Raw genomic sequence first — 24,572 nt, 5'->3', positions numbered from 1 at the left:
TTGGACCCCTGAGATTACTTTGGGGCCAGGCTTGCTGGGATTACCTTTCCGTTTTGGTCCTGCCTATTGTTGACATTTAACTAGTGGTGAAAGTCACAGAACCCATGCCCTCTACAATGTTCAGATTTATCAATTGCCCATGACCCTGTAATGAATTCGTGCTTTTAAAGGTAATATAAGGAATAATAAAGTGAACAGAGTAGATGTTACTGTAATTATTTTAAAATTCGACTTTCTGAGTAGGGTAGATTTAATAAGCTTGAAGTTCCCTCCAAGCTCTAAAATTTCTAATTCTTCAAAATTTGTTTTAGCAATATTAACTTCTTGTTTTTCTTTAAAATGAAAATAATCCAACGAATATTTAAAGGGTACTTGTGGCTTAGAAAAAACAACAACAATAAGGAATGAGAAAAATGTATACTTCCATATAAGGCAACTAATTTTATTTAACAAATTTTCTTGCATTTAAAGCAAAATAATGGGGAAATACCAATTCCACAAAAGCCCATTATGAGAGCATTTTCAGAGTTCCCATACCACGGGTGAGATATAGATTAAACCCTCACCAACGACTTTCCAGTACTTCAGGAAACTGAGTATAACATTCCTTAGTTGGACTGTTATAATAACAGCAAGCTAAGTTATGAAAAAGTGCTTTTGTAAGTAAGTATTAAAATGAGTGTTACTTAAAATATAAACCAAGAGATGTCTGCAAAAAAATTCGTAAATTTTACACCTAGGAAATTCCCAAGAATTCAGAATATTTATATTGTGTTGATGGTTTTCTCTGGAGTTGCAAATACTGAGATTGAAGTGAGTTGCAAACACCATGCTACAAATACTCCCTTCAATTTGCTGCTGCAGCAATTTCATCAAACAACCTGCTTGGAAATAATCTATTTGTAGAACCTAGGTGGGGAAAAAACCTGCCACATTGCATAATTCACTAAGCAGCTTTGGGCTCCCACTCTGCCAATCCATCTCACGTAGTGGCCAGCGCCCTGCATCTAGCGATACGTGTGATCAGGCAAAGCAGAGAAAGGCTCCCGCAACTTGGCATCCTCGCCGGCATTTATCTTTCAGAAAATCAAATGGGTCCAACTTTTGCCAGAGTTTAATAGCAAAGCTGTCACATTTTACACAAATGAGCGTGGAGTCTGTTAGCGAACGGAAAGTGGGGCTGCGGAGCGGGGAGCAGAAGACGCGGGCTGCTGACTGGCCTGTTCTCAAAGTGGCTCCGGTTTTTAGGGGAGGGGCGGGGATGCTCCGCGCGCGACTGGAGAGACGAAGTAGTTAAAAATTATTACTAGCGAGGGGCCGGAACGTGGGGATGAGGCTTTATAAGACGGTGCCTCCAGCGCAGAGCAGCAGCTACTGCTGTGAGAGCCGCCACCAAGGCGCAGGGACTCAGTCCCTGACTCGTCATAGGCTTTGGGAGAAGCAAAGCGCCACAGCCGGGGCTGCTGCTTCACCCCTGGGACAGACGCGTGACCGCCTAACTTCTGTGCCCTGTCCCTAAACGCGCACCCGCGGAGGGTGTGCTCTAGCCGAGCAAAGCGCGCCGGGCTGCAGGTCTCGGACGAAGGCGATGCGCGCAGGGGGCCGGGCAGCGGGGCTCGGGCGGCGGGTGTAGGGCCCAGCCGGGAGGCCGGGAGGCTGCAGGGTTAGAGCCGCGCACTGCGCCGTGGGCGGACACCGCTCTCTCGCCTCGCAACACCTGCTGCCGCCACCGCGCCGCGATGAGCCGCGTGGTCTCGCTGCTGCTGCTGGGCGTCGCGCTGCTCTGCGGCCACGGAGCCTTCAGCCGCCGAGTGGTCAGCGGTGAGTCGGGGCCGCGGGCGAGCGGACACGGGGCGCTGCCGGCAGCCTGTCCTAGATGGGGGCTCTCCCGGAGGTTAGAAACCTGAGTGGAGGAAAAGGGGCCGGGAGGTGGCGGGGAGAAAGGGATTATGCCCTCCCGCCCCCCGAAAAGTTTAAAATTTGTTGAAGTGACTGTTTCAGAAGCTGCGAGGCAGCCTCTGCCTCCTCATAAGCGGTATAGTATTTTCCAGGTGTGATTTCCACTTTCTTTATTAGAGTTGACCACAGGGCAGGGCTCCGCACCTGCAGAAGGGGTGGGTCAGGGCGGAGGCAGACAGAGCCCAGACGCGGAAGAGCCTGGTCCATCCGCAGAATGCGCTCCCCATTGCTCTGGTTCGGCTTCGGTCCCCTGCACCAGGTTCACTCCTGACATAGTTCTGAGAGCAGACCAATTCCTTGCGGGCAGCTTGTGGATGCCTGGGCGCGAGCCTTTGTTCTCAGCAGGACTGCTGGGAAGGGCAGGGTGGGGAGACGGACAGGGGGGTCTGCTCCTTGCGTGTAGATGCCTTTCCTTTGCACACACTTTGTTCCAAGTTGGGGGCTTCCTAGAAACGAAATCAGCTGGAATTGGGCCGAGGTGTATTTGGTAGTGACTGCACGTTCGTGGGTAGTAGGTGCACAATTATCTATCCTGTCAGTGCAAAGAAAATGGATAGAAACTGGCAAGCTTCCCAGCAATTTCGCTGATTGTTTTATTCTTTCAATTTTCAGTGTCCTATTGTTGAGTAATTTATTTTGCATCTAACCTCCCTCACTTTTTGTGAAGGTGTCTTAAAAAGGATATAAAATCTCAACAGCCTAGGATAAATGTGAATGGGCCTTACATGCAGGTTGAACGTAACGACCCTTCCCAGCTACTCAGGAGGCTGAGGAAGGGAGTTGGAACTGAGGGTTCACTTTGAGGCAAGGAGTTCGAGACCAACTTGGTCTATGTGGCGAGACAAAGAAACGAAAAAACTCTTGCTATGCCGTATGTTGGATGTTACGTGGGCATATGTTTTAGGAGTGAAAAGGCTTTTTTTTTTTTTAACGTCAAAAGCACAGATACCCCCCTCCCCTTTTTACCGCATTTTGTGTATCTGTACAACAGGTGTCACTAGATGTAGATGACAGATGACAGCAACTTAATTAGTTGTGAAGCTAGACCTTTAGACACTGGCATATTAAGCTTAATTGTTACTGATCTTCCCCTTGGCATTTTGTAATGCTGTACATCTCTAGAATATAATTCTTAAATGTGTAATTATCAAACATTCTCCACAAACTTTTTTTCCAGGAAGATACAGAAACTATGGTATTAGATTCTTTTTTACTCTAATTTAGCTGCAAAGAAGAAGTTTAATATGTAGACTGATCTGATTGTGTGAATTACTTATCCAACTGCTTTGTGTTCTTCAGAATTGTGAAATGCAAGTGAATGAAAGCAGAGACCAGGCTTTGAATGTAAGATGTTTAAAAAATTTTTTTAAATTACATCATAGCTGTGTACATTAATGTAATCATGGGGTACAATGTGCTGGTTTCATATACAATTTGAAATATTTTCCTCAAACTGATTAATATAGCCTTCATGGCATTTTCTGAGTCATTGTGTTAAGACATTGATATACTACACTTAGTAAATTTCACATGTACCCTTATAAGATGCACCATAATTGTGGTCCCACTGATTACCCTCCCTCCATCCATCCTCCCCGCTCTCCTCCCCTCCCCTCCCTCTCCCTTTTCCCCATATCCTTGGGCTACAATTGGGTTACAGCTTTCATATGAAAGCTGTAACTTGGTTTCATAGTAGGGCTGAATACATTGGATACTTTTTCTTCCATTCTTGAGATACTTTGCCAAGAACAATATTTTCCAACTCCATCCATGTAAACATGAAAGAGGTAAAAATAGAAACACTTCATTGACTTAATATCTTTTTGATATATTCTTGCTCATAGGCCTTAACATTTTAGGGGGGAAGTAAAAGGATATCTAAAGTAAAAACGGAACCTTAAAAAATTATCAGTGAAGTTTATTTTGTGTTCTATTATTCATAAATTATTCTAAACTTTTTGCTGTATTTTTCTATTACGTATTTACAGGCATCTTGTAGGTGACATCTGGAAAATTTCTAATTAACTGAACATGATCTATTTGATTTAGCATAAATGATGATGTTTTATTAAAACAATTAGTTATGTTTTTCTTATGAATAATTAAATTGTCTTTGGCTATGACATTTACATTGAAATTTAACCATCTATAAATTGATTTATGACTTTTTGAAATTGCACACTAATTTTTTAAAAAGATATATTTCAGCTCAAATGGCCTGAGAACAGAGGAGCCTGAAGCCTGACATTTTGGAAGTAATAGTTTCTATCAGATCTTCTGTCTCCCTGGTTGATGATGTTTGAAGGGTGCATCATTTTTCTACGCCATTGGGGACCATTTGCCAAATCTCTGTTCAAGCATCTGAAGAATGATGCTTGGGAGCTATTGTTAGGAACGTATTTGCAACATATATATTTTCTTTTTATTATATTTCAATACAGCAGTTTATCATTTCCATGTAATATACTCAAATAATCACCTAAGCCCCAGAAAAAAAGGTGCTCACAAAATAATTCTCTATAGAGATTCTCAATATTTTAATAGTTTAAAATATTCAATAAGATATTTTCCAATATACATAACCTTTTAAAAAGTCCTGAGTACTACTTAAAAATAGGGAAAAATATTTTAGTAAGAAATAAACATTTCAAACAGCTGCATCATCATAATCTGACCTGTAAGCTTCACTAGCTCCTAGCAGTAGTAAGAAAGTATTTTTAAAGATTAGTGGCCGTCCTTATTTTGTTGAATGAAGATGTTATGACCATAATCATAATAATCAAAGGATGTCTATTGAGTTTGTGATTCTAAGTGGGAAGCTACTTTTAGGAGCTCCAGACTTGTGCTACAACTCAGACTTGAACAGATGTACAAGGCATCTATAAGGGCTGTAGTCATTTAATTCTATGAAGTGACTGGTAGGTAAAGACCTCTTCTATAAGGATAAAATAAACAGATTTTACTTATGGAGATGTGAATAAATAAGAAGACAAGTTCAAAATTCAGGTCTGAAATCTGGGAAGATATGTTTGAATACCGTGTAATATTTTTAGTGTACATAGCAGTGACCCCTAGCCTGTTTATGCTGCAAAATGGCATTAGGAGTATTTCATGGTATTTCCATATTTCTCCAGAGCACTTTAATATGTACTAGTTTAACATAATGAAAACTGGCATACATTTTTTTTAGGAGATTGAATGATTTATGGACCTTTCTTTTTATTACTCAGATCCCATAGAATATTGCAAATTCATGGATGGTAACCAGTAGTTCATAGATTAATATAATGTAATAGCAATAGAGATACAAGAAAAACTGCTGAGCATTATCTCAGCCTATGGAACTTTTCCATGACATCATCAAAAACATAAAGTGATGACAGTGCAGTTTTCAAAGATGCAATTACTTTAAGTGTCTCTTAGGCAAGAAAGGAACAAATTAATCTTATTACTAGCCTTTTAATAATCTACCCATTTATCATAGCCATAATTCTTTAACTGTTTGTCATCACTTTATGGTTTTGTTTTTATAACTTTTTTTTTATGCAGGTGGCAATGTATAATATTACAGAAGTTCCTATCCTTTTTGGCAACAGGGACCAGTTTCATGGAAGACAATTTTTTCATGGATGGGATGGGGAGATAGATGGATGAGGAAGTGTAGCTCAGGCTGTGATGCCGTGTGGTCTGGTTCCTAAAAGGTCATCGACTGGGTTTGGGGGACCACAGATCTATTAAAATACTGTTGGAAAAGAGACAGTATTTTCTAAAGGGGCCCAAACTGGAAATCCAACTGATGCACTCACTAATAACTTTTACTGTTCACATGCAGGTAGATGGATGTGTCCAACTGTGAGATGAGATTATTTCTTTCACTTTTGGACATATTATTGATGATATAACATAGCCTGAAGATTTGATTAAAGTTATTCTGTTTGTAATGGGGAAAGCATTCAATTTGAGCCTACTTTGTTTTAGTTGGAAAATAAAAAGACCAGGTTAAAAAAAATCATTAAAGACATATCCTTTGAAAAATGTGAGGTAGACAGTGTTCCAAGATTACTTCTGATCAAAATAGTCAACAATAGAAAATTAAAAAAACAAGCTTTCAATGCCACCCAGTAATCAATAACTAATTCTAGCACAGATAACATGCATATTGTATATATTTATCAATTCATTTATTCATGAAATGCTTCATCATTATATTAGGTTTTAGACATCTATGGAGATGGTGTAGAAATAATAAAAGCATAGACTACAGAGCCAGATGGCCTGGTTACAAACCCCAGCATCAGTACATATGAGCTGTGGGAACTTGAGCAAAGTATTTAACTTTTCTCTGCCCTCTTTGCCTCATTTTAAAAAGGGATCAGAGCACTGAAATCACAGCGCTGCTGGAAGGATTAAAAGGGTTCATACACAGTTGTGCTGATTGTGCACTGTGCCAAGGTACATGCCAAGAGAATAGAAGCAGCTCAGCTTGGCACGCGCTGTGCCTGGAGCTGAGGCCACCTAGAGGCAAAGCCAGCTTTTTCTTGTTGAACGGTCTATTGGAGGATCTTTTTGACACCTCCAACTGGGAGAGGTTGTCTTTTCCTAATTTATTCAAGGGATGGAGTATGCTATTAGTAAGGTGCTACATTCTCAATTATTGATAAAAGTTAGGCCACTTGACACCTACATTTGTGAGCAACTGTTTCCAAGAATGAAACACATTAAGGGTAAAATTAGAACCAAAATATCTGATGAGCAACTTGAGAACTTATTGAGAATTGCAACTGCTTCTATCGAACCAGTTATTGATGTATTAGTTTCTCATACACAATGTCAAATATCCCACTGATTCTATGTTGTCCACTTTTATAATTAAAAACATATTTAAAAAGTCAGGCCATTATTATTGTTGTTATTTCTGTTAAATCCATAATCACTCTTATTTTTTAGGTAAGAAAACTGAGTCCGGGAAAGATTAAGTAATTCCAAATACCCACAGTTCATATGTAGAGTTAGGATTCAAAGCTAATTCATTTTTATTGGCTACATGAACTTTTAAGTCCCACTGTTCCTTGGTTTGCCATTTGTTATTCTTATTTCTACTGTAAATATTAGGATTTTTTTTTTTTAAAGGAGTCTCGTCCTCTTCTCAGAAAGCTTTTGGTATTTCTCATAGTGGAGAAGTAGGGTGCTTGCTGCCACCACCATCCAGAAAGTATTTCAGTACGACATATTTGGTTTTACTTATCGGTGAAAGAGACTAGATTCCAGCTGTATTGCACTATGCCATTCAATGCATTATAAAAATCCTTGTTGCAAAAATAAAGCTATTTTAATAAAAGTTTCTTTATAAGAAAAGTGTCAGTGTAAAATTGAACACCGAAAGCAGAACATTTAGAATCAATAGCATTCCTTTTCTTCTATTCCAAAAGTGTTAGGATTTCTATCATTTTTATTTAGTATTATCATTTTTATCAGTGTGATTCTGAAAGGCATAGGAGGAATTAGGAAAAATTATTTTGTGAGATTCTAATAAAATGTTCGAAGTTGGTCAGTCTAGTATGGAAAAGACTTACCATGTAGATATGTAGATGCCTTCTTAAAAATAATGTTCTTTTCGGTTTTTGCAACTAAAGTAGAAATTAACCAAATAGTAGGAATTTATAATGTCTTCCATGTTTTTATTAAAAATATAATATATAAATTTAATACTCTTCCAATGTTGACAATATATGATTTTACTGTGAAGCATGAGAAAAATTTTATAACTTTCTTAACTGACCACTCACTAACAGAAAATAAATAAATATATGCAAAAATATATACAAAAAAATAAAAACAAATTATAGATTCTTTTTATTCAGGAAGAAAAAAGCAGACTACCATGATTCATGGAGTTGGTTCCACTTTTATATCGTTGCCAAAAGTATTTAAACCTCTGCCAATAGTTATCTCTACAAGAATTTTCATGGCTAAGAAAAAATATAAAAATCATCTACTTATTCATGGAAATGGTAGCAGAATCTTAGCTGTGACAGTGATAGGAATGTTTACTAGGTAATTAAAAAGCATATCTAAATATAAGGACCTGTTTATGTAGCTAGCTGGGTGTGTGTGTGTGAAGCTAATAAGATTATACACTTATTTTCATGGCAGTATAACAATTCAATTGAACTTTTGAATTTAGAAATTAGTGTTGAATTTTTATGTTTAGAAGTTTTAAATTTAAAAATTATTGACCTCCTGGTGTACATCCAGAGTGTGTTAACAAAAACAGGTGTCAAAATATTACCTCAGACATTACTTTTCTCAGTATGTTTGTAGACTCCCACGTGGAAGGGCTTTACTCTTTCTTACAGATAAATAAGCTAACAATCAAAGGATGTTTTCAACTACAGATGCTAGGTGACAATGAGTAATTTATAGTTAGTCTAAACGTAGCTTCAGTGTAATAAAACCCATTATATGGTTCTCAGAATACTTATCTATCTCATAAAATGTCAATGAAAGCTTTTATCGGAATATAACATTTTAAAGTAAGAGACAGGGAAATTCTCCCTGTGGTTGCACAGAAGAAGGAGGAAGGTAATCATCATTGTTCTCTGGGAGGATTTTCCTTTACAGAGGTGGGAAAGTTGCTTGCAGAAGATGTGCAGTAAGTGAACTTTTCTGGGAATTAGGGCAACATTTGTTTCCCAGCTGTTGGGAGTCCCACTGCCCTAGACGCCAACTGCGATCAGCCGAAACACTGGTGAGAAGTTCAGTAGCTGCAGCTTCTACTGATTTTTCTGCAACTTGCATCAAATGTGCACAATAAGGTAGAAATCAGTAGTAAAATATAATTGGATTTAAAGAAAGTCACAGCATCAGCTTTAACTGATTATCTATAAACCATAAAAATTGTGCAATGTATGTATAATTTCCTAAAAATTTCCCTACTACATATGAACCGTCAGTGACTTTTTAGTCCAAACTCTGTAGACACAGCTGATATTCAATCTAACTTTGGAGGTAATATGTGTGTATCTGTTCCAGCAGACAATGGGCTGCTGTCTTAATCCACTGAGAATCCCCAGCTTTGCAGCTAACACAACCTCCATTCCCTTATCCAGGACCTGAGGACCATTCCATTATCCATAACCCAAGAGAGATGGCCTGGCACTTGCTGGCTACTGTTCAGGTCCCATGCAGTATAACTTGTTAAGTAATTTAAGTATAATACCATTCTATAGATTTATTTTATTATTATTACTCCTTTTTTATATTATTCTTTTTTTATGTATCAAAACTCATACTAAACTGTGAGTCCTGGGTTGCAAAAGAGGACTTTATTACTTCTTTATAAACCAACATAATGGTGTTAGTAATTTTCAAATGATACTTAAAGCTGTCTTATGAATTTAGAATACTACCTTAATTTTAAAACTGAGTTAATTTGCATCACCGTTATCTGTGTTATATTCATTTTTTTAATATATCAAAGATAACAAATGGTGATTTTTAGCATATATGTTATATGTAGCCATCCTCTGAATGGGTGCTGGCTTTGATACATATAAATACTTTTTACTCATTAAAACATCTGGTTATGCTGTTTTGTTTTTTTTTTAATTTGACATCTTTTCGACATCTTGCAAAACAATCTTGTTGAACAAATGTGACACTTGAAAAATGCTGGAATCTAATCCAAGCCTAAAGGTTCTTGCAGTGAAAAACTGAGGAAGTTGAGAAATCAAGGGAATAAGATATATTTGGGGACTTAGAAATACATAAAGGATGTAGTAGATAAAAATGGAAACAGGTTGCTTCTAAAATACAGGCATAAAAATACAGGCTTGATGGAATTGTTAGAATATTACCATTTTAAATAATAAAATTATCACAAAACCTAATCATATAATAGGAAAACAATTTTTAAAATAGTATATTAATTGTGTTACAGTCAACCATTGGGACTTCTATGATCATTTCTCAAAGATTATTGATTTTTTGGATTGATTTTTTTCTACTGAAGTCTCTTTAGCTCATTTTTCATGGTCATTCATACTATCATGCTATTTTTTATTAACAATTTGGGAAGTCAGTTAATTAATTTATTTTTTGCTGCTACTGGGTCCAGATCACACTTAATGAGATGGAGGGGACAATTGTTGGCTTGCTTGCATTGCTTAAACTACTATTTATTAGCTGGCTGTTTGCAGCTTGTGTCAAAATATTGAGTGCCTATCACTCTGACGCTGTTGTGAGGTTAATGGCTTTCCACTGATTTCTGCTCCCTCTTGCCTCTGAGTGTCATCATAGGGCATTAATCATGATTGCGGGGAGAGGAACAGTACATATAATACGCTGGCTCAGTGTGATGAACGGTAGTTAAAGTACAAAGGTTTAATGCTTATTTATTTATTTATTTTTTGCCAGTATAATAACACCCCTTCAGGATTTGACTATTGACACTTTTCTTGGTAGGCAGTTATGTGTTAATTTCTTAGCATAAAGCATTTGACTTAATTTTAACAAAAAATGTTGTATAGTTTGTTTTCCAAGCCCCAAACTAAGCTAAAATCAGAGCAGGACTAAAAGAGTAATGGAGAATATGGGAAGAAATTTGGGGTAAGTAAAAGTAATGGAGAGGAATTCTTCACAGTAGAGAGCGGAGATCCCAGATGAACAAATGAAGAAGCCAATGAAAACCAAAACAAGAGAGCATGATCACTCCAGAGATTATAATCTTTGCATATATGCTAGGTTGTGAACAGGGCTTAATGTAGACAAGAGAATAAAAAAAAATTCCATTGCTGATAGAGTTAGCTAAATCCTATACACCATAATATCCATATATATATACACACATATATGTAAATATACATATATGGCTTTATTATGACCCAATATGATCATGAATATTTGCAGGCACAGCACTAAATAATTAGGAATATTCATTCTGTTTACCATATAGAGGTATGTGAAATTTAATTTTAAGAATTTTTTAAATTAAACTCGTATTGTTTATGTATTTAAGAATTCACAGATTTTAGAGCAGAGTTCCATTAAGAGGTCTCAAGAATTATCTTAAACCTGATTCTGCCCAATGTCTTGAAACAAATTTATTTTCTATTTGCTGTATATAGTGACTTTTAAAGTCAGTAGCTATCTGGATAAGTGTTTTACTGAATGCTGTAACTTTTAAAAATTACATTTGAAATGACTCTTCCAAATTCAGAATACTCTATGTATTTATTCATAGATTTTGAACATTTGGTTGGTTACAATTTTTATTCCTGAAGAAATATGTAATAAAACCAATAGTTAAAGATTAACAAAAGGGAAAGGTGAATGTAAATGAATTTGGATTTAAAGTTAATAAAAGTCTAAATTAGGGAAGGCATAAAAATACAATGTTATTACTTTCAAACTTACAAAGGAACTAACTTTAGTTCAATAAAACATTTTAAGGTTAAATTTGATGAAGTCTCTACTATTTAGTATGTATTTAATATAGAAGTGGAGCCTCTAAAGTGTACAAGTAATTTGTTCTTAAGTTTGCTTGTTCATAAGTCTCAAGTAGGTATATTTATCATCTTAACTTGTCTTTGACAAGTTTGGTCAAATTTCAGCCTACCCCGATCTCTGCAAATTGCCAGAAATTGGTAGTAATTAGCCACTGATGAGATTTTACTACCGCCTTGATTTTGTGATGTGTTTTTTCCTACTGTTCTGTAAGACAGTCATTTTTTTTAGATTTAAAGTGCATTCCCTTTTAAGAGCACTTGATTCTCTAAGTTCATATTGGAAATTTTTATTTGGAATTTCTGACTTATCCAGATGTCTCTGTACAATGAGGGAAGACATTACCAAGTCATTAGAGTTCGTGCATAATGTATTTCAAAAAACCAAACTACTCAAAGTGTGGGTAGTAAAATTTTTTTCAAAGATAGTGAATACTCTAGAGTCTAGCTGTCATTACTAATGCCAGAAATGTTTTTTTCTTAGAAAAATTTCCTTCATTTTGGCTTCTGTTAACTTTCAGCTTTATTGTATTTGCTCTCAGATATGCAAAATAAAAGCAAGTATTTATGCTTAAATTGCTACTTTGCATATTTTTCTAAACTCCTTGGTAAAATTGTTTTGTTTCACATATATTTAATAATTCCTTTGTGTGTTAATCTTCTTTTATAACTTTGCCCTTTTAACTATCTTTGCTATATACACCTGAAATTCCTTTAGCTGCTTTCAATTGCTTTGATAATTGGTTTATAAAAATCTAAGCCAGAAGAATTATGACTTCCCTTAAGAAACATTTCCTTGAAGTACTGGGTTTAAAAGTTTGTGTTCCATGTTTACTAGGAAACCAATTAGCTTTACAAATTCAAAGCAATAGTCTAGAAAAAATAAATTTTATAAAATGATTTAATGGGAGAAGCATTCTTGATGGTCTGTTTCTTGTTTTGACTGGTTCTTTAATTCTGATGGTTCGCAGTGCTATGAGTATAGTTCAGATGATCACTATGAGTATCTTTTTTATTTTTATTTTTTCAGGCCAAAAGGTGTGTTTTGCTGACTTCAAGCATCCCTGCTACAAAATGGCCTACTTCCATGAGCTGTCCAGCCGAGTGAGCTTTCAGGAGGCGCGCCTAGCTTGTGAGAGTGAGGGAGGAGTCCTCCTCAGCCTTGAGAATGAAGCAGAGCAGAAGTTAATAGAGAGCATGTTGCAAAACCTGACAAAGCCTGGAACAGGGATTTCTGATGGTGACTTCTGGATAGGGCTTTGGAGAAATGGAGACGGGCAAACATCTGGCGCCTGCCCAGATCTCTACCAGTGGTCTGACGGAAGCAGTTCCCAGTACCGGTGAGTACAGATCCTGAGCAGCCCAGGGATGCTCTCCTGGGAGCTCCAAGGAGATTTAAGGAGTTACCTGTAGAGGCTATTGTACGGAAACAGGCAGAATCACTTGGAAGGCATGTATCTAGCCTGTTGCTATCTATTCACAGAAACTGGTACACGGATGAACCTTCCTGTGGGAGTGAAAAGTGCGTTGTGATGTACCATCAACCAACTGCCAATCCTGGCCTTGGGGGTCCCTACCTTTACCAATGGAATGATGACAGGTGCAACATGAAGCACAATTATATTTGCAAGTATGAACCCGGTAAGAAGGATTATATAAGTCGGTATAGCAGACTTTGTCCCGACTTGCTAATATTAGGTTTTATCTTTAAGCTTCCCTGCTTTTGGCTCTTTTTGTTTTTCTGCTATGAAATGGAATTACCTTACAGGTAGTTATATAATATCTCTTGGTATACTGGATGGGTATTATATGCTGTAACACTAACTGTCCAATGAATTCAACAAATGGAGTAAATAGAAACACAAGGAAAGGTGTCTTTAAGAAAAATAATAATTTCTAATAAACAGATGTTATGAACAGGAAATATCTCTTTTAAACTATGTTAAATAATTAATATAATGTGTAAGAAGTAGTTGTAAGTCACCAAAGCACCTATAGACTTACACCTGTGGACAACAGTTCTTTATGTGATTATTGGGTGAATGTAAGGGAACAAAAGCACTTTCTCCTGAATCATTCAGTTATCATTTCATGGCATAATACTTGGTATGTGGTCCTCAGTGGGAATTAAAATGATCATAGCTCACTGGACCACAGTGGAAATAAGTAGAGCCAGGTAACGTAGTCTTCCTATGATCTCTATTCTTGAAACACGCCTCCTTAGTTAGCCTTCTTTTGAAAACTCCAACTTCTTGCCATATGCAGCAAATGGGAATTTCATATTGACTTCAGATATACTAGTCTGATTTGCTGTTGAAAATAGTAAAATTGAATGAATGTGAATAGGATAGCTCATCTGAATAGAAGTTTGGTTATAAAAGGAAATAGAATCATTTTTTTCATCATCTGAGAAAGGATCCATTTAGATCCTTAGGTGTTGAGATCTTTGTTGTTTTTCTCCTCCTGGATATTTGGAAGCATCATTTTAACTCTTGACCTCATAATATATGTTCATGGAAGGCAATTATAATCGAGTACTGCTGCTTTTTTCTCTTGAAATTACACAGTTCTTTTACTCATAAAGCACAAGGGATTATTTGGATTAGACTTACCCTTCTCTTCTATTTGTCTTGCTTTTTTTTAGCCAACTTTTAATATCACTGTTGAGTTTATTCTTTAACCCCCTTTGTTGCTAATCCCATCATTATCTTCCTGGAAGCCTTTGTAAAGCTGAATCTGTTATGCACTTGGGTTCATTCTCTTAATTTTTCTCTTGGAAAATATAAAGTTGAAATTTTCTGATATTTTAAATTTGTGAGACTGTCTATGCTTAAAATTATCAAATAAAAAAGAGTGTATTAAGATTAGTCTTAATATTAAATTACCTTGTCCTTTCTTTTGAGTTCTTAGATTAGCTATTTGACCATTTATTTTATTTTATTTATTTTACTTGTTTGCATTCAAACTTACCCCATTACATTATCAAACCTATAATCTTTTTGTTTTCTATTAGGCACTTGAGGTTTATGTTAGTCCTGTAAGAGCATTGAATGCATAAAATTATTGTTTTCCCATCTTCTACAACGTTCTACACAAATCTTCAAATTACCTGTATGTATTGAAATATTCTTTTATGTAGCTATTATCTGGACACACATGCACAGGTTTATAGTTGGCCTTGCAGTGTGCTCAGGATTTTTATTCTTTATCCCCCCCCCTTTTTTTTTTAGAGACAGTCTCACTTTATTGCCCTTGGTAGAGTGCTGTGGCATCACAGCTCACAGCAACCTCCAACTCCTGGGCTTAGGGGATTCTCTTGCTTCAGTCTCCTGAGTAGCTGGGATACAGGCGCCCACCACAATGCCTGGCTATTTATTTCACTTTAAAATATTTTTATCTTTAAATTTTATTTTTTTCTGTTTAGTTAGCCTTCCTTGAGCTCTGTGTCTGCTTTGTGAAGGACACTGGTGATTTGATTAAATTCTCTGATTATTTTTAGTGATAAGGAGGTTAGAGAACGAAGGAGTGTAGCTAATTAAAATGTATGTTACAACCCTCATTCTTATGAATTATTATTTTCTACCTTTACTATGATTACTTATGTGCTTTGAAATTTGTCATGTCTTTCTGCTTCTACACACCTTCTAAGAGCATGACTAAGGACATCCGACGTGGTAAAACGTTAACCAGGCTTTGCTGAAACTGAATAATTCACCTTTAACTTTTCTTATGTTGCTGTCCTCCCTTTTTTGTTATTGGCTTAAACAAAGAAGAGTTGCATATCTCTTCTTTGTTTTACCAATGTCATCCAAAGGCACTTTCATGGAGATACTTCTGAATCCAAATTTTGTATTGAAATTGCCTTATGCACAGGCTGGGCATGGTGGCTCATACTTTTAATCCTAGAACTCTGGGAGGCTGAGGCAAGTGGATTGCTTGAGCTCAGGAGTTTGAGACCAGTCTAAGCAAGAACAAGACCCCATCTCTAAAAAATAGCTGGGTGTTGTGGCAGACGCCTATAGTCTTAGCTACCTGGGAGTCTGAGGCAAAAGGATAGCTTGAGCCCAAGAGTTTAAGGTTGCTGTGAGCTATGACACCATGACACTCATCAACAGGGTGCAGAGTGAGACTAGACTCTGCCTCAAAAACAAACAAAAAAAAAACTGCCTTATTCACTCTGTTCTTGGATACTAAGAATAACATATATGGGATTATGTTTTGAAAATTGTGTTTTAATCAGCAATTGCATTAATTTAAAATTGGTTAAATTATTTTTAAAATACACTGCTTTATGTTAATAAATTGCACAATATCTCTATATTAGTTTTGTAGGTAACAGGTGACCACCTGTAGCTTAGCATGAGTTCAGTTCTGTAGGAAATTGGATGTAGGCTAGGACTGAATCTGAAACCTACAGGAGGCTATTGGAGTGTCAAGGTAAAATCTATGTATAAGAGTGATAAATATTATTACAGGATGGTGTATGATTACAATGCCAATGAAGAAAAACTCTATGACAATAAATCAGTAGTAAATATTATACTGAAAACACCTCTATATTCTAAAGACTGTGTAAGATGCTACATGTGTTTTTCCCCCATCAATTGACAAAATTAAATATAGAATTTTATTGTTGAATGAATGAAAACAAACTTACAAGATTTTTTTCTTAGTTAATTCACTTTACTTTCATTAAATTATTGATCTAACAAACAGTTTCCTAGGGGGGGTGGGATAGAATATAGATCAGTAACAAATCATGATAAGAACTTTCAACATTCTAAAAGCATGTAGAAATTGAAGTGATCTCATCTGATAAAACCACGGAAAGAAACAACTTGCGAGCTTTAATTTATTACTACTGTTTTTAAAAGTAGAGACTATTGGAAAGCAAGTCTAAGGATGACATTATTTGGGTAGACTAGAATATGCCTTGGAACATTGTTGCTGGAATCATCATTTCCAAAGGCAATCTATATATAGTAATCTGCTGATTATAACTGTAAGGAGAAACCTAAATATTATACTGATATTAGTAAAGAAACTAACACATTTGTTTGTCTTTGAATTGTATTTAATATCTTACATTCTTATGTTACCAATTCTTGCTTATCTTTGCCTAACTTTATGCCAGCTTTGTCATTATTGCCTATAGCAGGCTGTTACCAGCACAGACCCTCTGTTGACTGCTAAATTTAGTTGAGGGCTACAGGGGAATTTTACCAAGTGCATTTTTTATTCAAAGATAATTAAATGTTGACTTTGCAGTTAGATAATTTCATGTAAATTTAAATTCAGAACATATTTAGTTATAAACTATTCAAAAATCAAAATTATAATGCTTTTATTGTTTTACCATAAATGTTTATTTTTATGTTTTATATATCTCTTGTCTAATCATTATATATAATGCCTATACTTATTGTTTATAGAAATTAATCCAACAGCCCCTGTAGAAAAGCCTTATCTAACAAATCAACCAGGAGACACTCAACAAAATGTGGTTGTTACTGAAGCAGGTAATTAATTCAAGTATGTCTTTAACTCCTCTGTTAAGAACAGAACTGTACTTCCAAATGCACTTTACATTGACCCCAGTGAAACCTTTATTGTTGCTTGGGGAGGCGATGCACTAAATACGGGTTTATGAAAATTTCCTTTTGAATTAGGTGAGGAAACTAGCATCTGAATAGAAGATACTATTTTGTTTTCTTCAGAATTTAATTACAAATGTCCATATAGAACATTTGATTGAACGAAATGATTCAAACCTGGATTTTCAACTAACTTCCCCAACAGCATGTAGGTATCATGATGCAAACTGGCACATTCACTGGCCTTCAAACAGTGGGGTACCGGTAAATGTTTAGAGATTGGCTGGGGTGGAGATGGAGTATAAAATAAAAGACCTGATTTGTAGCCTTTGGCAATTTCCATGGTATAAATACTCCTATCCTAACCTGTTTCAAACTACCAAAATGACCTTGCTGTGCCCCAGATTGGGAAGAGATGTATGCGCTGAGCTCTCAACCCAGCTACCTCTAGCACATCACTGCCTGCAAAGCAAATAAAATACAATCCCTAATGCAAATCGGATATTAGAAACTGCTTTCAGAAGCACTGAGGGGCTCTTTAGCATGGCCTGTGCCATTTGGACAGAAATGTTTATTCTAGTTGCTTTTGTGAAGATTGCATGAAAGACCAAAGACTCTGAATCTGTCCACAGGTGATCCACAATCCATAAAAGTATAGGAAATATGTCTCTTTTTCTTTACTGTTATATATTAGAGATCATAATGGCATTTTGTAAAGGAAAAGAAATATAGTATGTTACGGTTGCAACTGTATTTATGCAAAGTCTCCCAGGTTTTCAGAAATGTTTGTAATGCATTAGTACAAAATGCAATTAATTATATTTTTGATTTTCCTTAAGAAGATTCTGATTTCAAGTCTATCAGTACAATTCCAGTATAGGTAATCTAATAGAATATACCTCAGTTGTAGGATGCAGGTAGTACCTCATTTAGCTCCCACAAGGCTTATGAAGCATTTATCCTTCTGTTTTTGTTTTTCAGTTGAGAAGATGGTGGCTTAGATGGGCTACTTAATCAGGCTTCAGTCCCATAGCGGGTGACTTAAAAAGCTTAAACGATTAGGGGAAAGCACAGTAAATTATCCCCTAAATTCCCTATCACTAGACCTCATTAATTAGTCTGTTTATAAAGAAGTGCAATTAAGTGGATAGCTTGATCTATGCGCAGTCCACTTTGACCAGAATTATTTAGATTAGTCCTGATGATGACTTTTAATTTTTTATCTAAATGTGCAGTACTTCAATTTGCTTTTCTTTTGTAGACATCATATTAAGGTATAGTGCTTATCACTTTTCAGGTGCCTTATTTTGAAAACATCCACAACATCTAAACCTAATTGAAATATCAGTAAATAATAACATTAGAAATATTTTTCCTCTCATGACATTGAAAAAATGTTTAATAAGGTTAATTAAGCTGTATGGGAATTCAGTGTTGCAGTTTTTTTATTTTACTAAGAATACTTAACATTGTTAAGTGTGATGGAACAGGATTAAAAAATGATTCATTTTAGAATTTAATTAAGATCAGGTCTTTGTGTGTCTGGAGTCTTGTATCTCGGGGTTATGACTGTATCATCAGTTAATATTTACACATTTCAGTTTAATCCCAGAGACTCTTGCCTATCATTATGGCATTGAGCTTATTGGCTAGGATAATTATTTATTCAATAAGTCAACGATGATTTTAATAGTCATTATTCTTAAATAATCAGTACTTGAATATAAATAATGTTGAGAATTAATGAAGTGATATAGCTAATATATTATAGAATATAATTTATATATTATATTATTGAGAATTATTATATTATATTATAGAATATAAATTATATTCTATATTATATAATTTATAACATATATAATATATATTATATATTATATATATTATAAAAATAGCCCATGTCTGAATTGCAGATTTAATAATAGTTTTGAAAGTATGGATATTAGAATGGAATATGGCAACTAGTACGGTAAAATTTTGTTTTTAATTTTTACCAGAACCTAAATACAGCCATAACATTGCTTAGCAACAGGGATGAGTTCTGAGAAATGCATTCTTAAAAGATTTTGTGGGTGTGTGAACCATACAGTGTCTTTACACAGACCTAAATGGTATAGCCTACAGCACCCCTGGGCTATATGGTATGGACTGTGGCTCCCAGGCTGCACACCTATACAGCATGTTACTGTACTGAATACTGCAGGCAGTTTAAGCAAAATGATAAGTATTTGTGCATCTAAAGATATATAAACATAGAAAAAGTACACTGAAAATATGGTATAAAAGATAAAAAATGGGACATCTACATAGGGTATCTCCATTACGATCTTCTGGGACCACCACCATATACGCAGTTCATCGTTGACTGAAATGCCACTGTGTGCTGCATAAATGTATACTATGTCATTCAAGTTTTCAGTAGTATGGGGAAAAGCTTGTCTGGAAACTATTTTACCTTAAGTTTTTGGAAAATTCTTATTTTTTTTGGTATTAGAATTCTTCCTCAACTATCTGTACACTAAGACTGTTTTACTTTTGTAGGCATAATTCCCAATCTAATTTATGTTGTTATACCGACCATACCGCTGCTCTTACTGATACTAGTTGCTTTTGGAACCTGCTGTTTCCAGATGCTACATAAAAGGTAAAGTAATTCAGTATGCAGAGAAAACTTGAAAACATTTTACATAATGGGGTGATTCTATTTCGGCAAAGCATCCCAGGCTTTCAGAAATCTTTGTAAGGCTTTAGTACAAAATTAAATTAATTATATTTTTAATTTGCCTTGAGATAGTTCTGATGTTTATCAGTCCAAATCCAGTATATATGGTCTTATATGATATATCTTGATGATAGGATTCATGCAGCATCTCACTTAATTCTCATAAGGCTTATCAAGCTTGTTTCCTTCTGTTTCTGTTTTTCAGTTTAGAAGATGGTGGCTTAGATGGGCTATTTAATCTGCCTTCAGTACCATAGCTAGTGTACCTAGTGCATTTGAAATTTGCATATTTGTAAGATTACAATGTATGCGCTCTACTGCGCATTTTTTTTTTTTTTTGAGACAGATAAGTCTCACTTTGTTGCTCTAGGCTAGAGTGCTGCAATGTCAGCCTAATCACACAACCTCACATTCCTGGCCTCAAGTGATCCTCCTGTCTCAGCCTGCTGAGTAACAGGGACTACAGGCCCTACCATAAAACCCAGCTAATATTTCTATTTTTTGGTAGAGAGAGGGTCTCACTCCCACTCAGGGGAGTCTTGAACTCCTGAGCTTAAGAGATCAGGGGATTTCAAGCTCAATGGATCCTCTTACCCCTCCATCCCAGAGTGCTAGGATTATAGGAATGAGCTTCTGCTCCTGGACGATGCTAGACCTTTCTCAATGTAGACATCAAGCTACGTGTCGGACTTGACATTGTAGGTGCACTTTGTAGTACCATCTCACCTTAAAGACATAAGCTTCTGTTTTATTTCAGGAGACTCTCTTAAGAACAGGAAATAAATCAGAGTGGTAAAAATACATCGCTTTTTGGCAGGCATCTTAAATAAAATGCTATATATTAACAACAAGATTTCTGAGGAATATTATGGCTTTTATTTCTGTTACCCCTCCCCTTGAGCTAAAGAGGTAAAGTTTTTCCACGTATATCAATTTATCAGGTAAATGATAAATATGAAATATAAATACGTGTTAAAATGAAAAGAAAAGATGCTAGATTTACATAAGATCATATTTGTTAGAATAACCTAGATATCTTTGAGTGTTTTAAATAAGAATGGATCAAGAGAATGTCTCCATCAGGGAAGAACCTGCAAACTAATTAATTTTCTTCTTTTGACTTCATTGTCTTCTTTTTTTGAGATAAACCTTAAAGAACCCACTACATAATGAAAGCCCCAAGGGAAAAAAATAAATACATGTAGTCTTTAAATTACTCATATACTTTTTAAGAAGGACCCAGTTTGTAATTAACTGAATATTAAAATAAAACATTTTGAATAATGATAAATCCTGGAAAATTAACGCTGCATTTTGCGTTCTCTTGGGTTTCATATCTATGTGGAACATAGTGAAAATTTCTTTTTCAATATTTTGCATAGAAGGAAGACCATAGTTCATATATAGTTTCTTTCCCGACTTTCTAAGAGTTTAATAGATAATTTATCATTCTGGAAATCGGTGAATGAGAGAAGAGGATGTGATATAGATCCTTCTTCCAACCAAACTATTAAGGAAAATTTGCAAGCAGCAAATTTGGCTTGAAAAAAATAATTCTAACCAATTATTTAGATATTCTCATTTATAAAATGAAAATTACTAAAGTGCTAAATAACTGAGTTTTCCTTAAGGGTTGTTTCCTTTCTTCCAAATATTATATTACTGTGGTGATGCTATTTATTCTAAGTCTCCCAGGTTTTTACAACTGGAAGATCTATGGAGTCTGCACTTATTTGAACTTCTCAGCATGAGAAAAATAAGCCAGAATAGAACCCCTCCAGATGCCTCAAGTAGCTGTGGTACTGAATTCATTTGTTCTTAGCTCCTGCCCTTTCCCTTTCTTCCAGGAAAGCAAGGAGAAACTTCATCAAAGACTCAACTCCATTATCATCTGAGTGCCTTGCAGAAAGTTTAAATTCCAACCTGGTACACATGAAGCTTTCTATCATTTCACTCCATGTCATGTTAAAAATAACTCTTATTTCCCTAATTGATAATAATTCTTAAATGAAATACTAATTCTACAAGAAAAGCCAAATTAACAATTAACCTCTTTGTTTACCATTTACAAAACGTACTTTTAATAAACTTCGCTTGGCTTATTTTACATTCACATTGTAGAATAAAGTTGCGTTGGTCTTACTTATTTGAATGAAAATCTATAAAACCTACAATAAAACCCACAATATTTTACTAATATAAAATCAGTTAAATTGAAGTGAATTAAATATTTTAAAATTGTAATGGTCAGGCGTGTTTAGAAATAGTTCTTTTCTGTCTTTAAAGGAGTTCTGCAAGGTCTGGTAGCTGAAGAGGAGGGGGCAGGAAGATGCCTGCAGGGATTGGGGTAGATGCTGGAAATCGGGGCTGGGGTAGTTAGGGAGGGAGTAACTGCAGGGCACAGGGGACATGGACAGGCAAAGAATAGTGCTCCAGGTGGGGCCATTCTAAGGAAACTAGCTCAGAGAAACCTAGATCTTGGTTAGGAATTTGGCAGAGGATGACTTGGGTAAGCTCAGGAAGAGATACTTCTGTAGATGCCTAAAAGTGACCATTTTATAGAAAGAGAGAAGCAGCAGAACCTAGTCATAAGGCGGAAAGATGGTGCAGAATTCTACATCTGAGAGGAGTGAGAGTTATATCACAGGCCTGGAGGAACTCAGGTACTCCTAAATTACCAAGGCATGCACCTGCTATTGAACTATATTGACTTCAGGGATTGAATCACAACTAAGCTTTCAAAGACCTAGTGACTTTAACTACAGGATAGTAAAACTGCTGGGTGGTTGTGAAGAGGGGTAGAGGCTCATCCTTACATTTAGTGCACAAGCATTGTTTTGATGATTTTATATTAAAACTTGCATATATTAATGGCAGAATACTCAAAAGCAAGATTTTAAAAAATCACTGATCAAAGAAAATAAAGGGTTATTGGTGAATAACATGGAAATTTTTCATATTGTTTCAGACACACTGTATATGTATATATGAAGTCTAAATCATGAACAGTCAGGTAGGGAAAGATACATATGTTTTCTTCACCATTCAAAAGAGCCATTTGCCATCTTCATACACCTGGAATAATCTAGAATTTTTTGTAGGAATGGAAAAATATGCTGGAGAGACAAGGAAGACCCTGTTATAAATAAGTGTCTGAGACATCTGAGATATTGCCTTTTCAACCAAGACATGCCTAAGTTTCAGGTACTGAATTTATTTTTTTTCTTATGTTTTTCAGTAAAGGAAGAACCAAAACTAGCCCAAACCAGTCCACACTGTGGATTTCAAAGAGTAGCAGAAAGGAAAGCGGCATGGAAGTGTAATAGTTCATTGATTTGATTCCAGAAATGAAAATAGAGTTTTATAATTCTGGATCTGTATAAAAATGGCATCAGAACATGAGCTTGGAATGGCTTGAAACCTCAAGGGATCTGCAAGTTGAACTGTAAGCTCCCTCTTGAGGCACATATTAAAATAATTTTTATATGTTTATTATTTCATTTACAAAATATGCTGTGCTAATAATGGAGTGAGACACGCTTATTTTGCTACAGAATGTGCCCAACCTTTGAGTAAATGGAATGGACCATGCAGATAAAATTGCTATCAACACATCAGGAGTTATGTGTTGGAAGCAGTTCTTTTTATTTCCTTCATCTTTCTAAGTTGTAATCTAGTTAATGTAATGTAAATTGTATCAAAATTTACAGTGTGCAAAAATATTTTACCTTTGCATAAGTGTTTGATAAAAATGGACGGTTCTAATATTTATTTTTATGGTGTTTCATTTTTCAATACATGCTGTTTTGATTAAAGAAATTTATTACCGTAGTCAAGTGAATCCACACACACACTCAAACATATTACCATAGAAAAAGTTTCTTCTCAAGAAATAGTTTATCTTCTTTCAGTTTCTCTGCATTTGGCTGGTGAATGTTTAAGAAATCTCTTCAGAAATAAGGTATTTCATCAACTGTGGTACAAATTTCTTCAAACATTTTACTTGGAGGCAAGAATTGTCTAATTTCAATTGTGCAAGACATGTGCCTTACAATTATTTTGAGTTTAAAATTCAGCAGATTTTGTAATAAAAAACTTTATTAATAGCTGTACAAATAATGGTGCAGTCTATCCTCCAAAAGAAGTGGCATACACACTATAAATCATATGTCTTCACATGTTGCCTATACAACTACAAGCAGCTCTCTGAGGGTTCTAGAATCAATGTGGTCTCTCAGTTGCTCATAAAACATAAATGGTTGTTTGAGATTTGGGAGTGACCCTGGAGGCAGATATTTTCAGAGTTTGTCTAAGTTTTCCCTAGCTTAGCCTGTAAATGTATATTAGTATCTGATGAAGTCTTACAGTTTGGACCAGGTGAATGGTCACCATCAGCGTGGAGTTAAGCACAGTACACTGACAATTCAGGAGGGAAAGAAACTATGAATTCATGTGAGAATGGGTTAGAGTCCTTCCGTGGTCCAATATGCCTTGTGGAGGTTTTGCTTTAGGTAACAAATGGTAGCTCCCTTCCGCCTCATCTCCTTCTAGTGTCTTCAGTGCTGTGTCTTGTTCTTCTCTATAGAGAGTTGTAACTATCTGGTCTTCAATTGTCTCTGTGCCTCTTTTAATCAAATAAAGAGTTCTTGTTTCTGAATAATGACCATTGGTGTTGTCTAAATCTCTTATGTGAATGAAGTAGATATGTTAGCATCAGTATATTAAGTTGAAAACAAATACTCTTTCAGTGTGGTAAGAATGGAAGGTGTAGTCACATCTGATCTTTCCCTG

The 24,572-nt window shown here is 35.7% G+C and overlaps 1 protein-coding gene and 1 pseudogene across 1 annotated transcript; one reads left to right on the top strand and one right to left on the bottom strand.

The window, feature by feature from the left end:
- Positions 1–1,406: 1,406 nt before the first annotated feature.
- CHODL (chondrolectin) lies at positions 1,407–23,600 on the top strand. The gene is made up of 6 exons (XM_053565272.1): positions 1,407–1,821; positions 12,493–12,802; positions 12,946–13,103; positions 16,895–16,981; positions 19,601–19,703; positions 23,020–23,600. Exons 1-6 carry the CDS (start codon positions 1,740–1,742, stop codon positions 23,102–23,104), a joined length of 825 nt encoding a protein of 274 aa, XP_053421247.1. The 5' UTR covers positions 1,407–1,739; the 3' UTR covers positions 23,105–23,600.
- Positions 9,220–9,302, bottom strand: LOC128568293 (uncharacterized; annotated as a pseudogene).
- Positions 23,601–24,572: the final 972 nt, after the last annotated feature.

This window comes from Nycticebus coucang, chromosome 16, assembly GCF_027406575.1.
Source record: "Nycticebus coucang isolate mNycCou1 chromosome 16, mNycCou1.pri, whole genome shotgun sequence".
Classification (NCBI taxonomy): Eukaryota; Metazoa; Chordata; class Mammalia; order Primates; family Lorisidae; genus Nycticebus; species Nycticebus coucang.
Note: the sequence above shows the minus strand (reverse complement) of the source record. Positions and strands in the feature narration are given on the sequence as shown.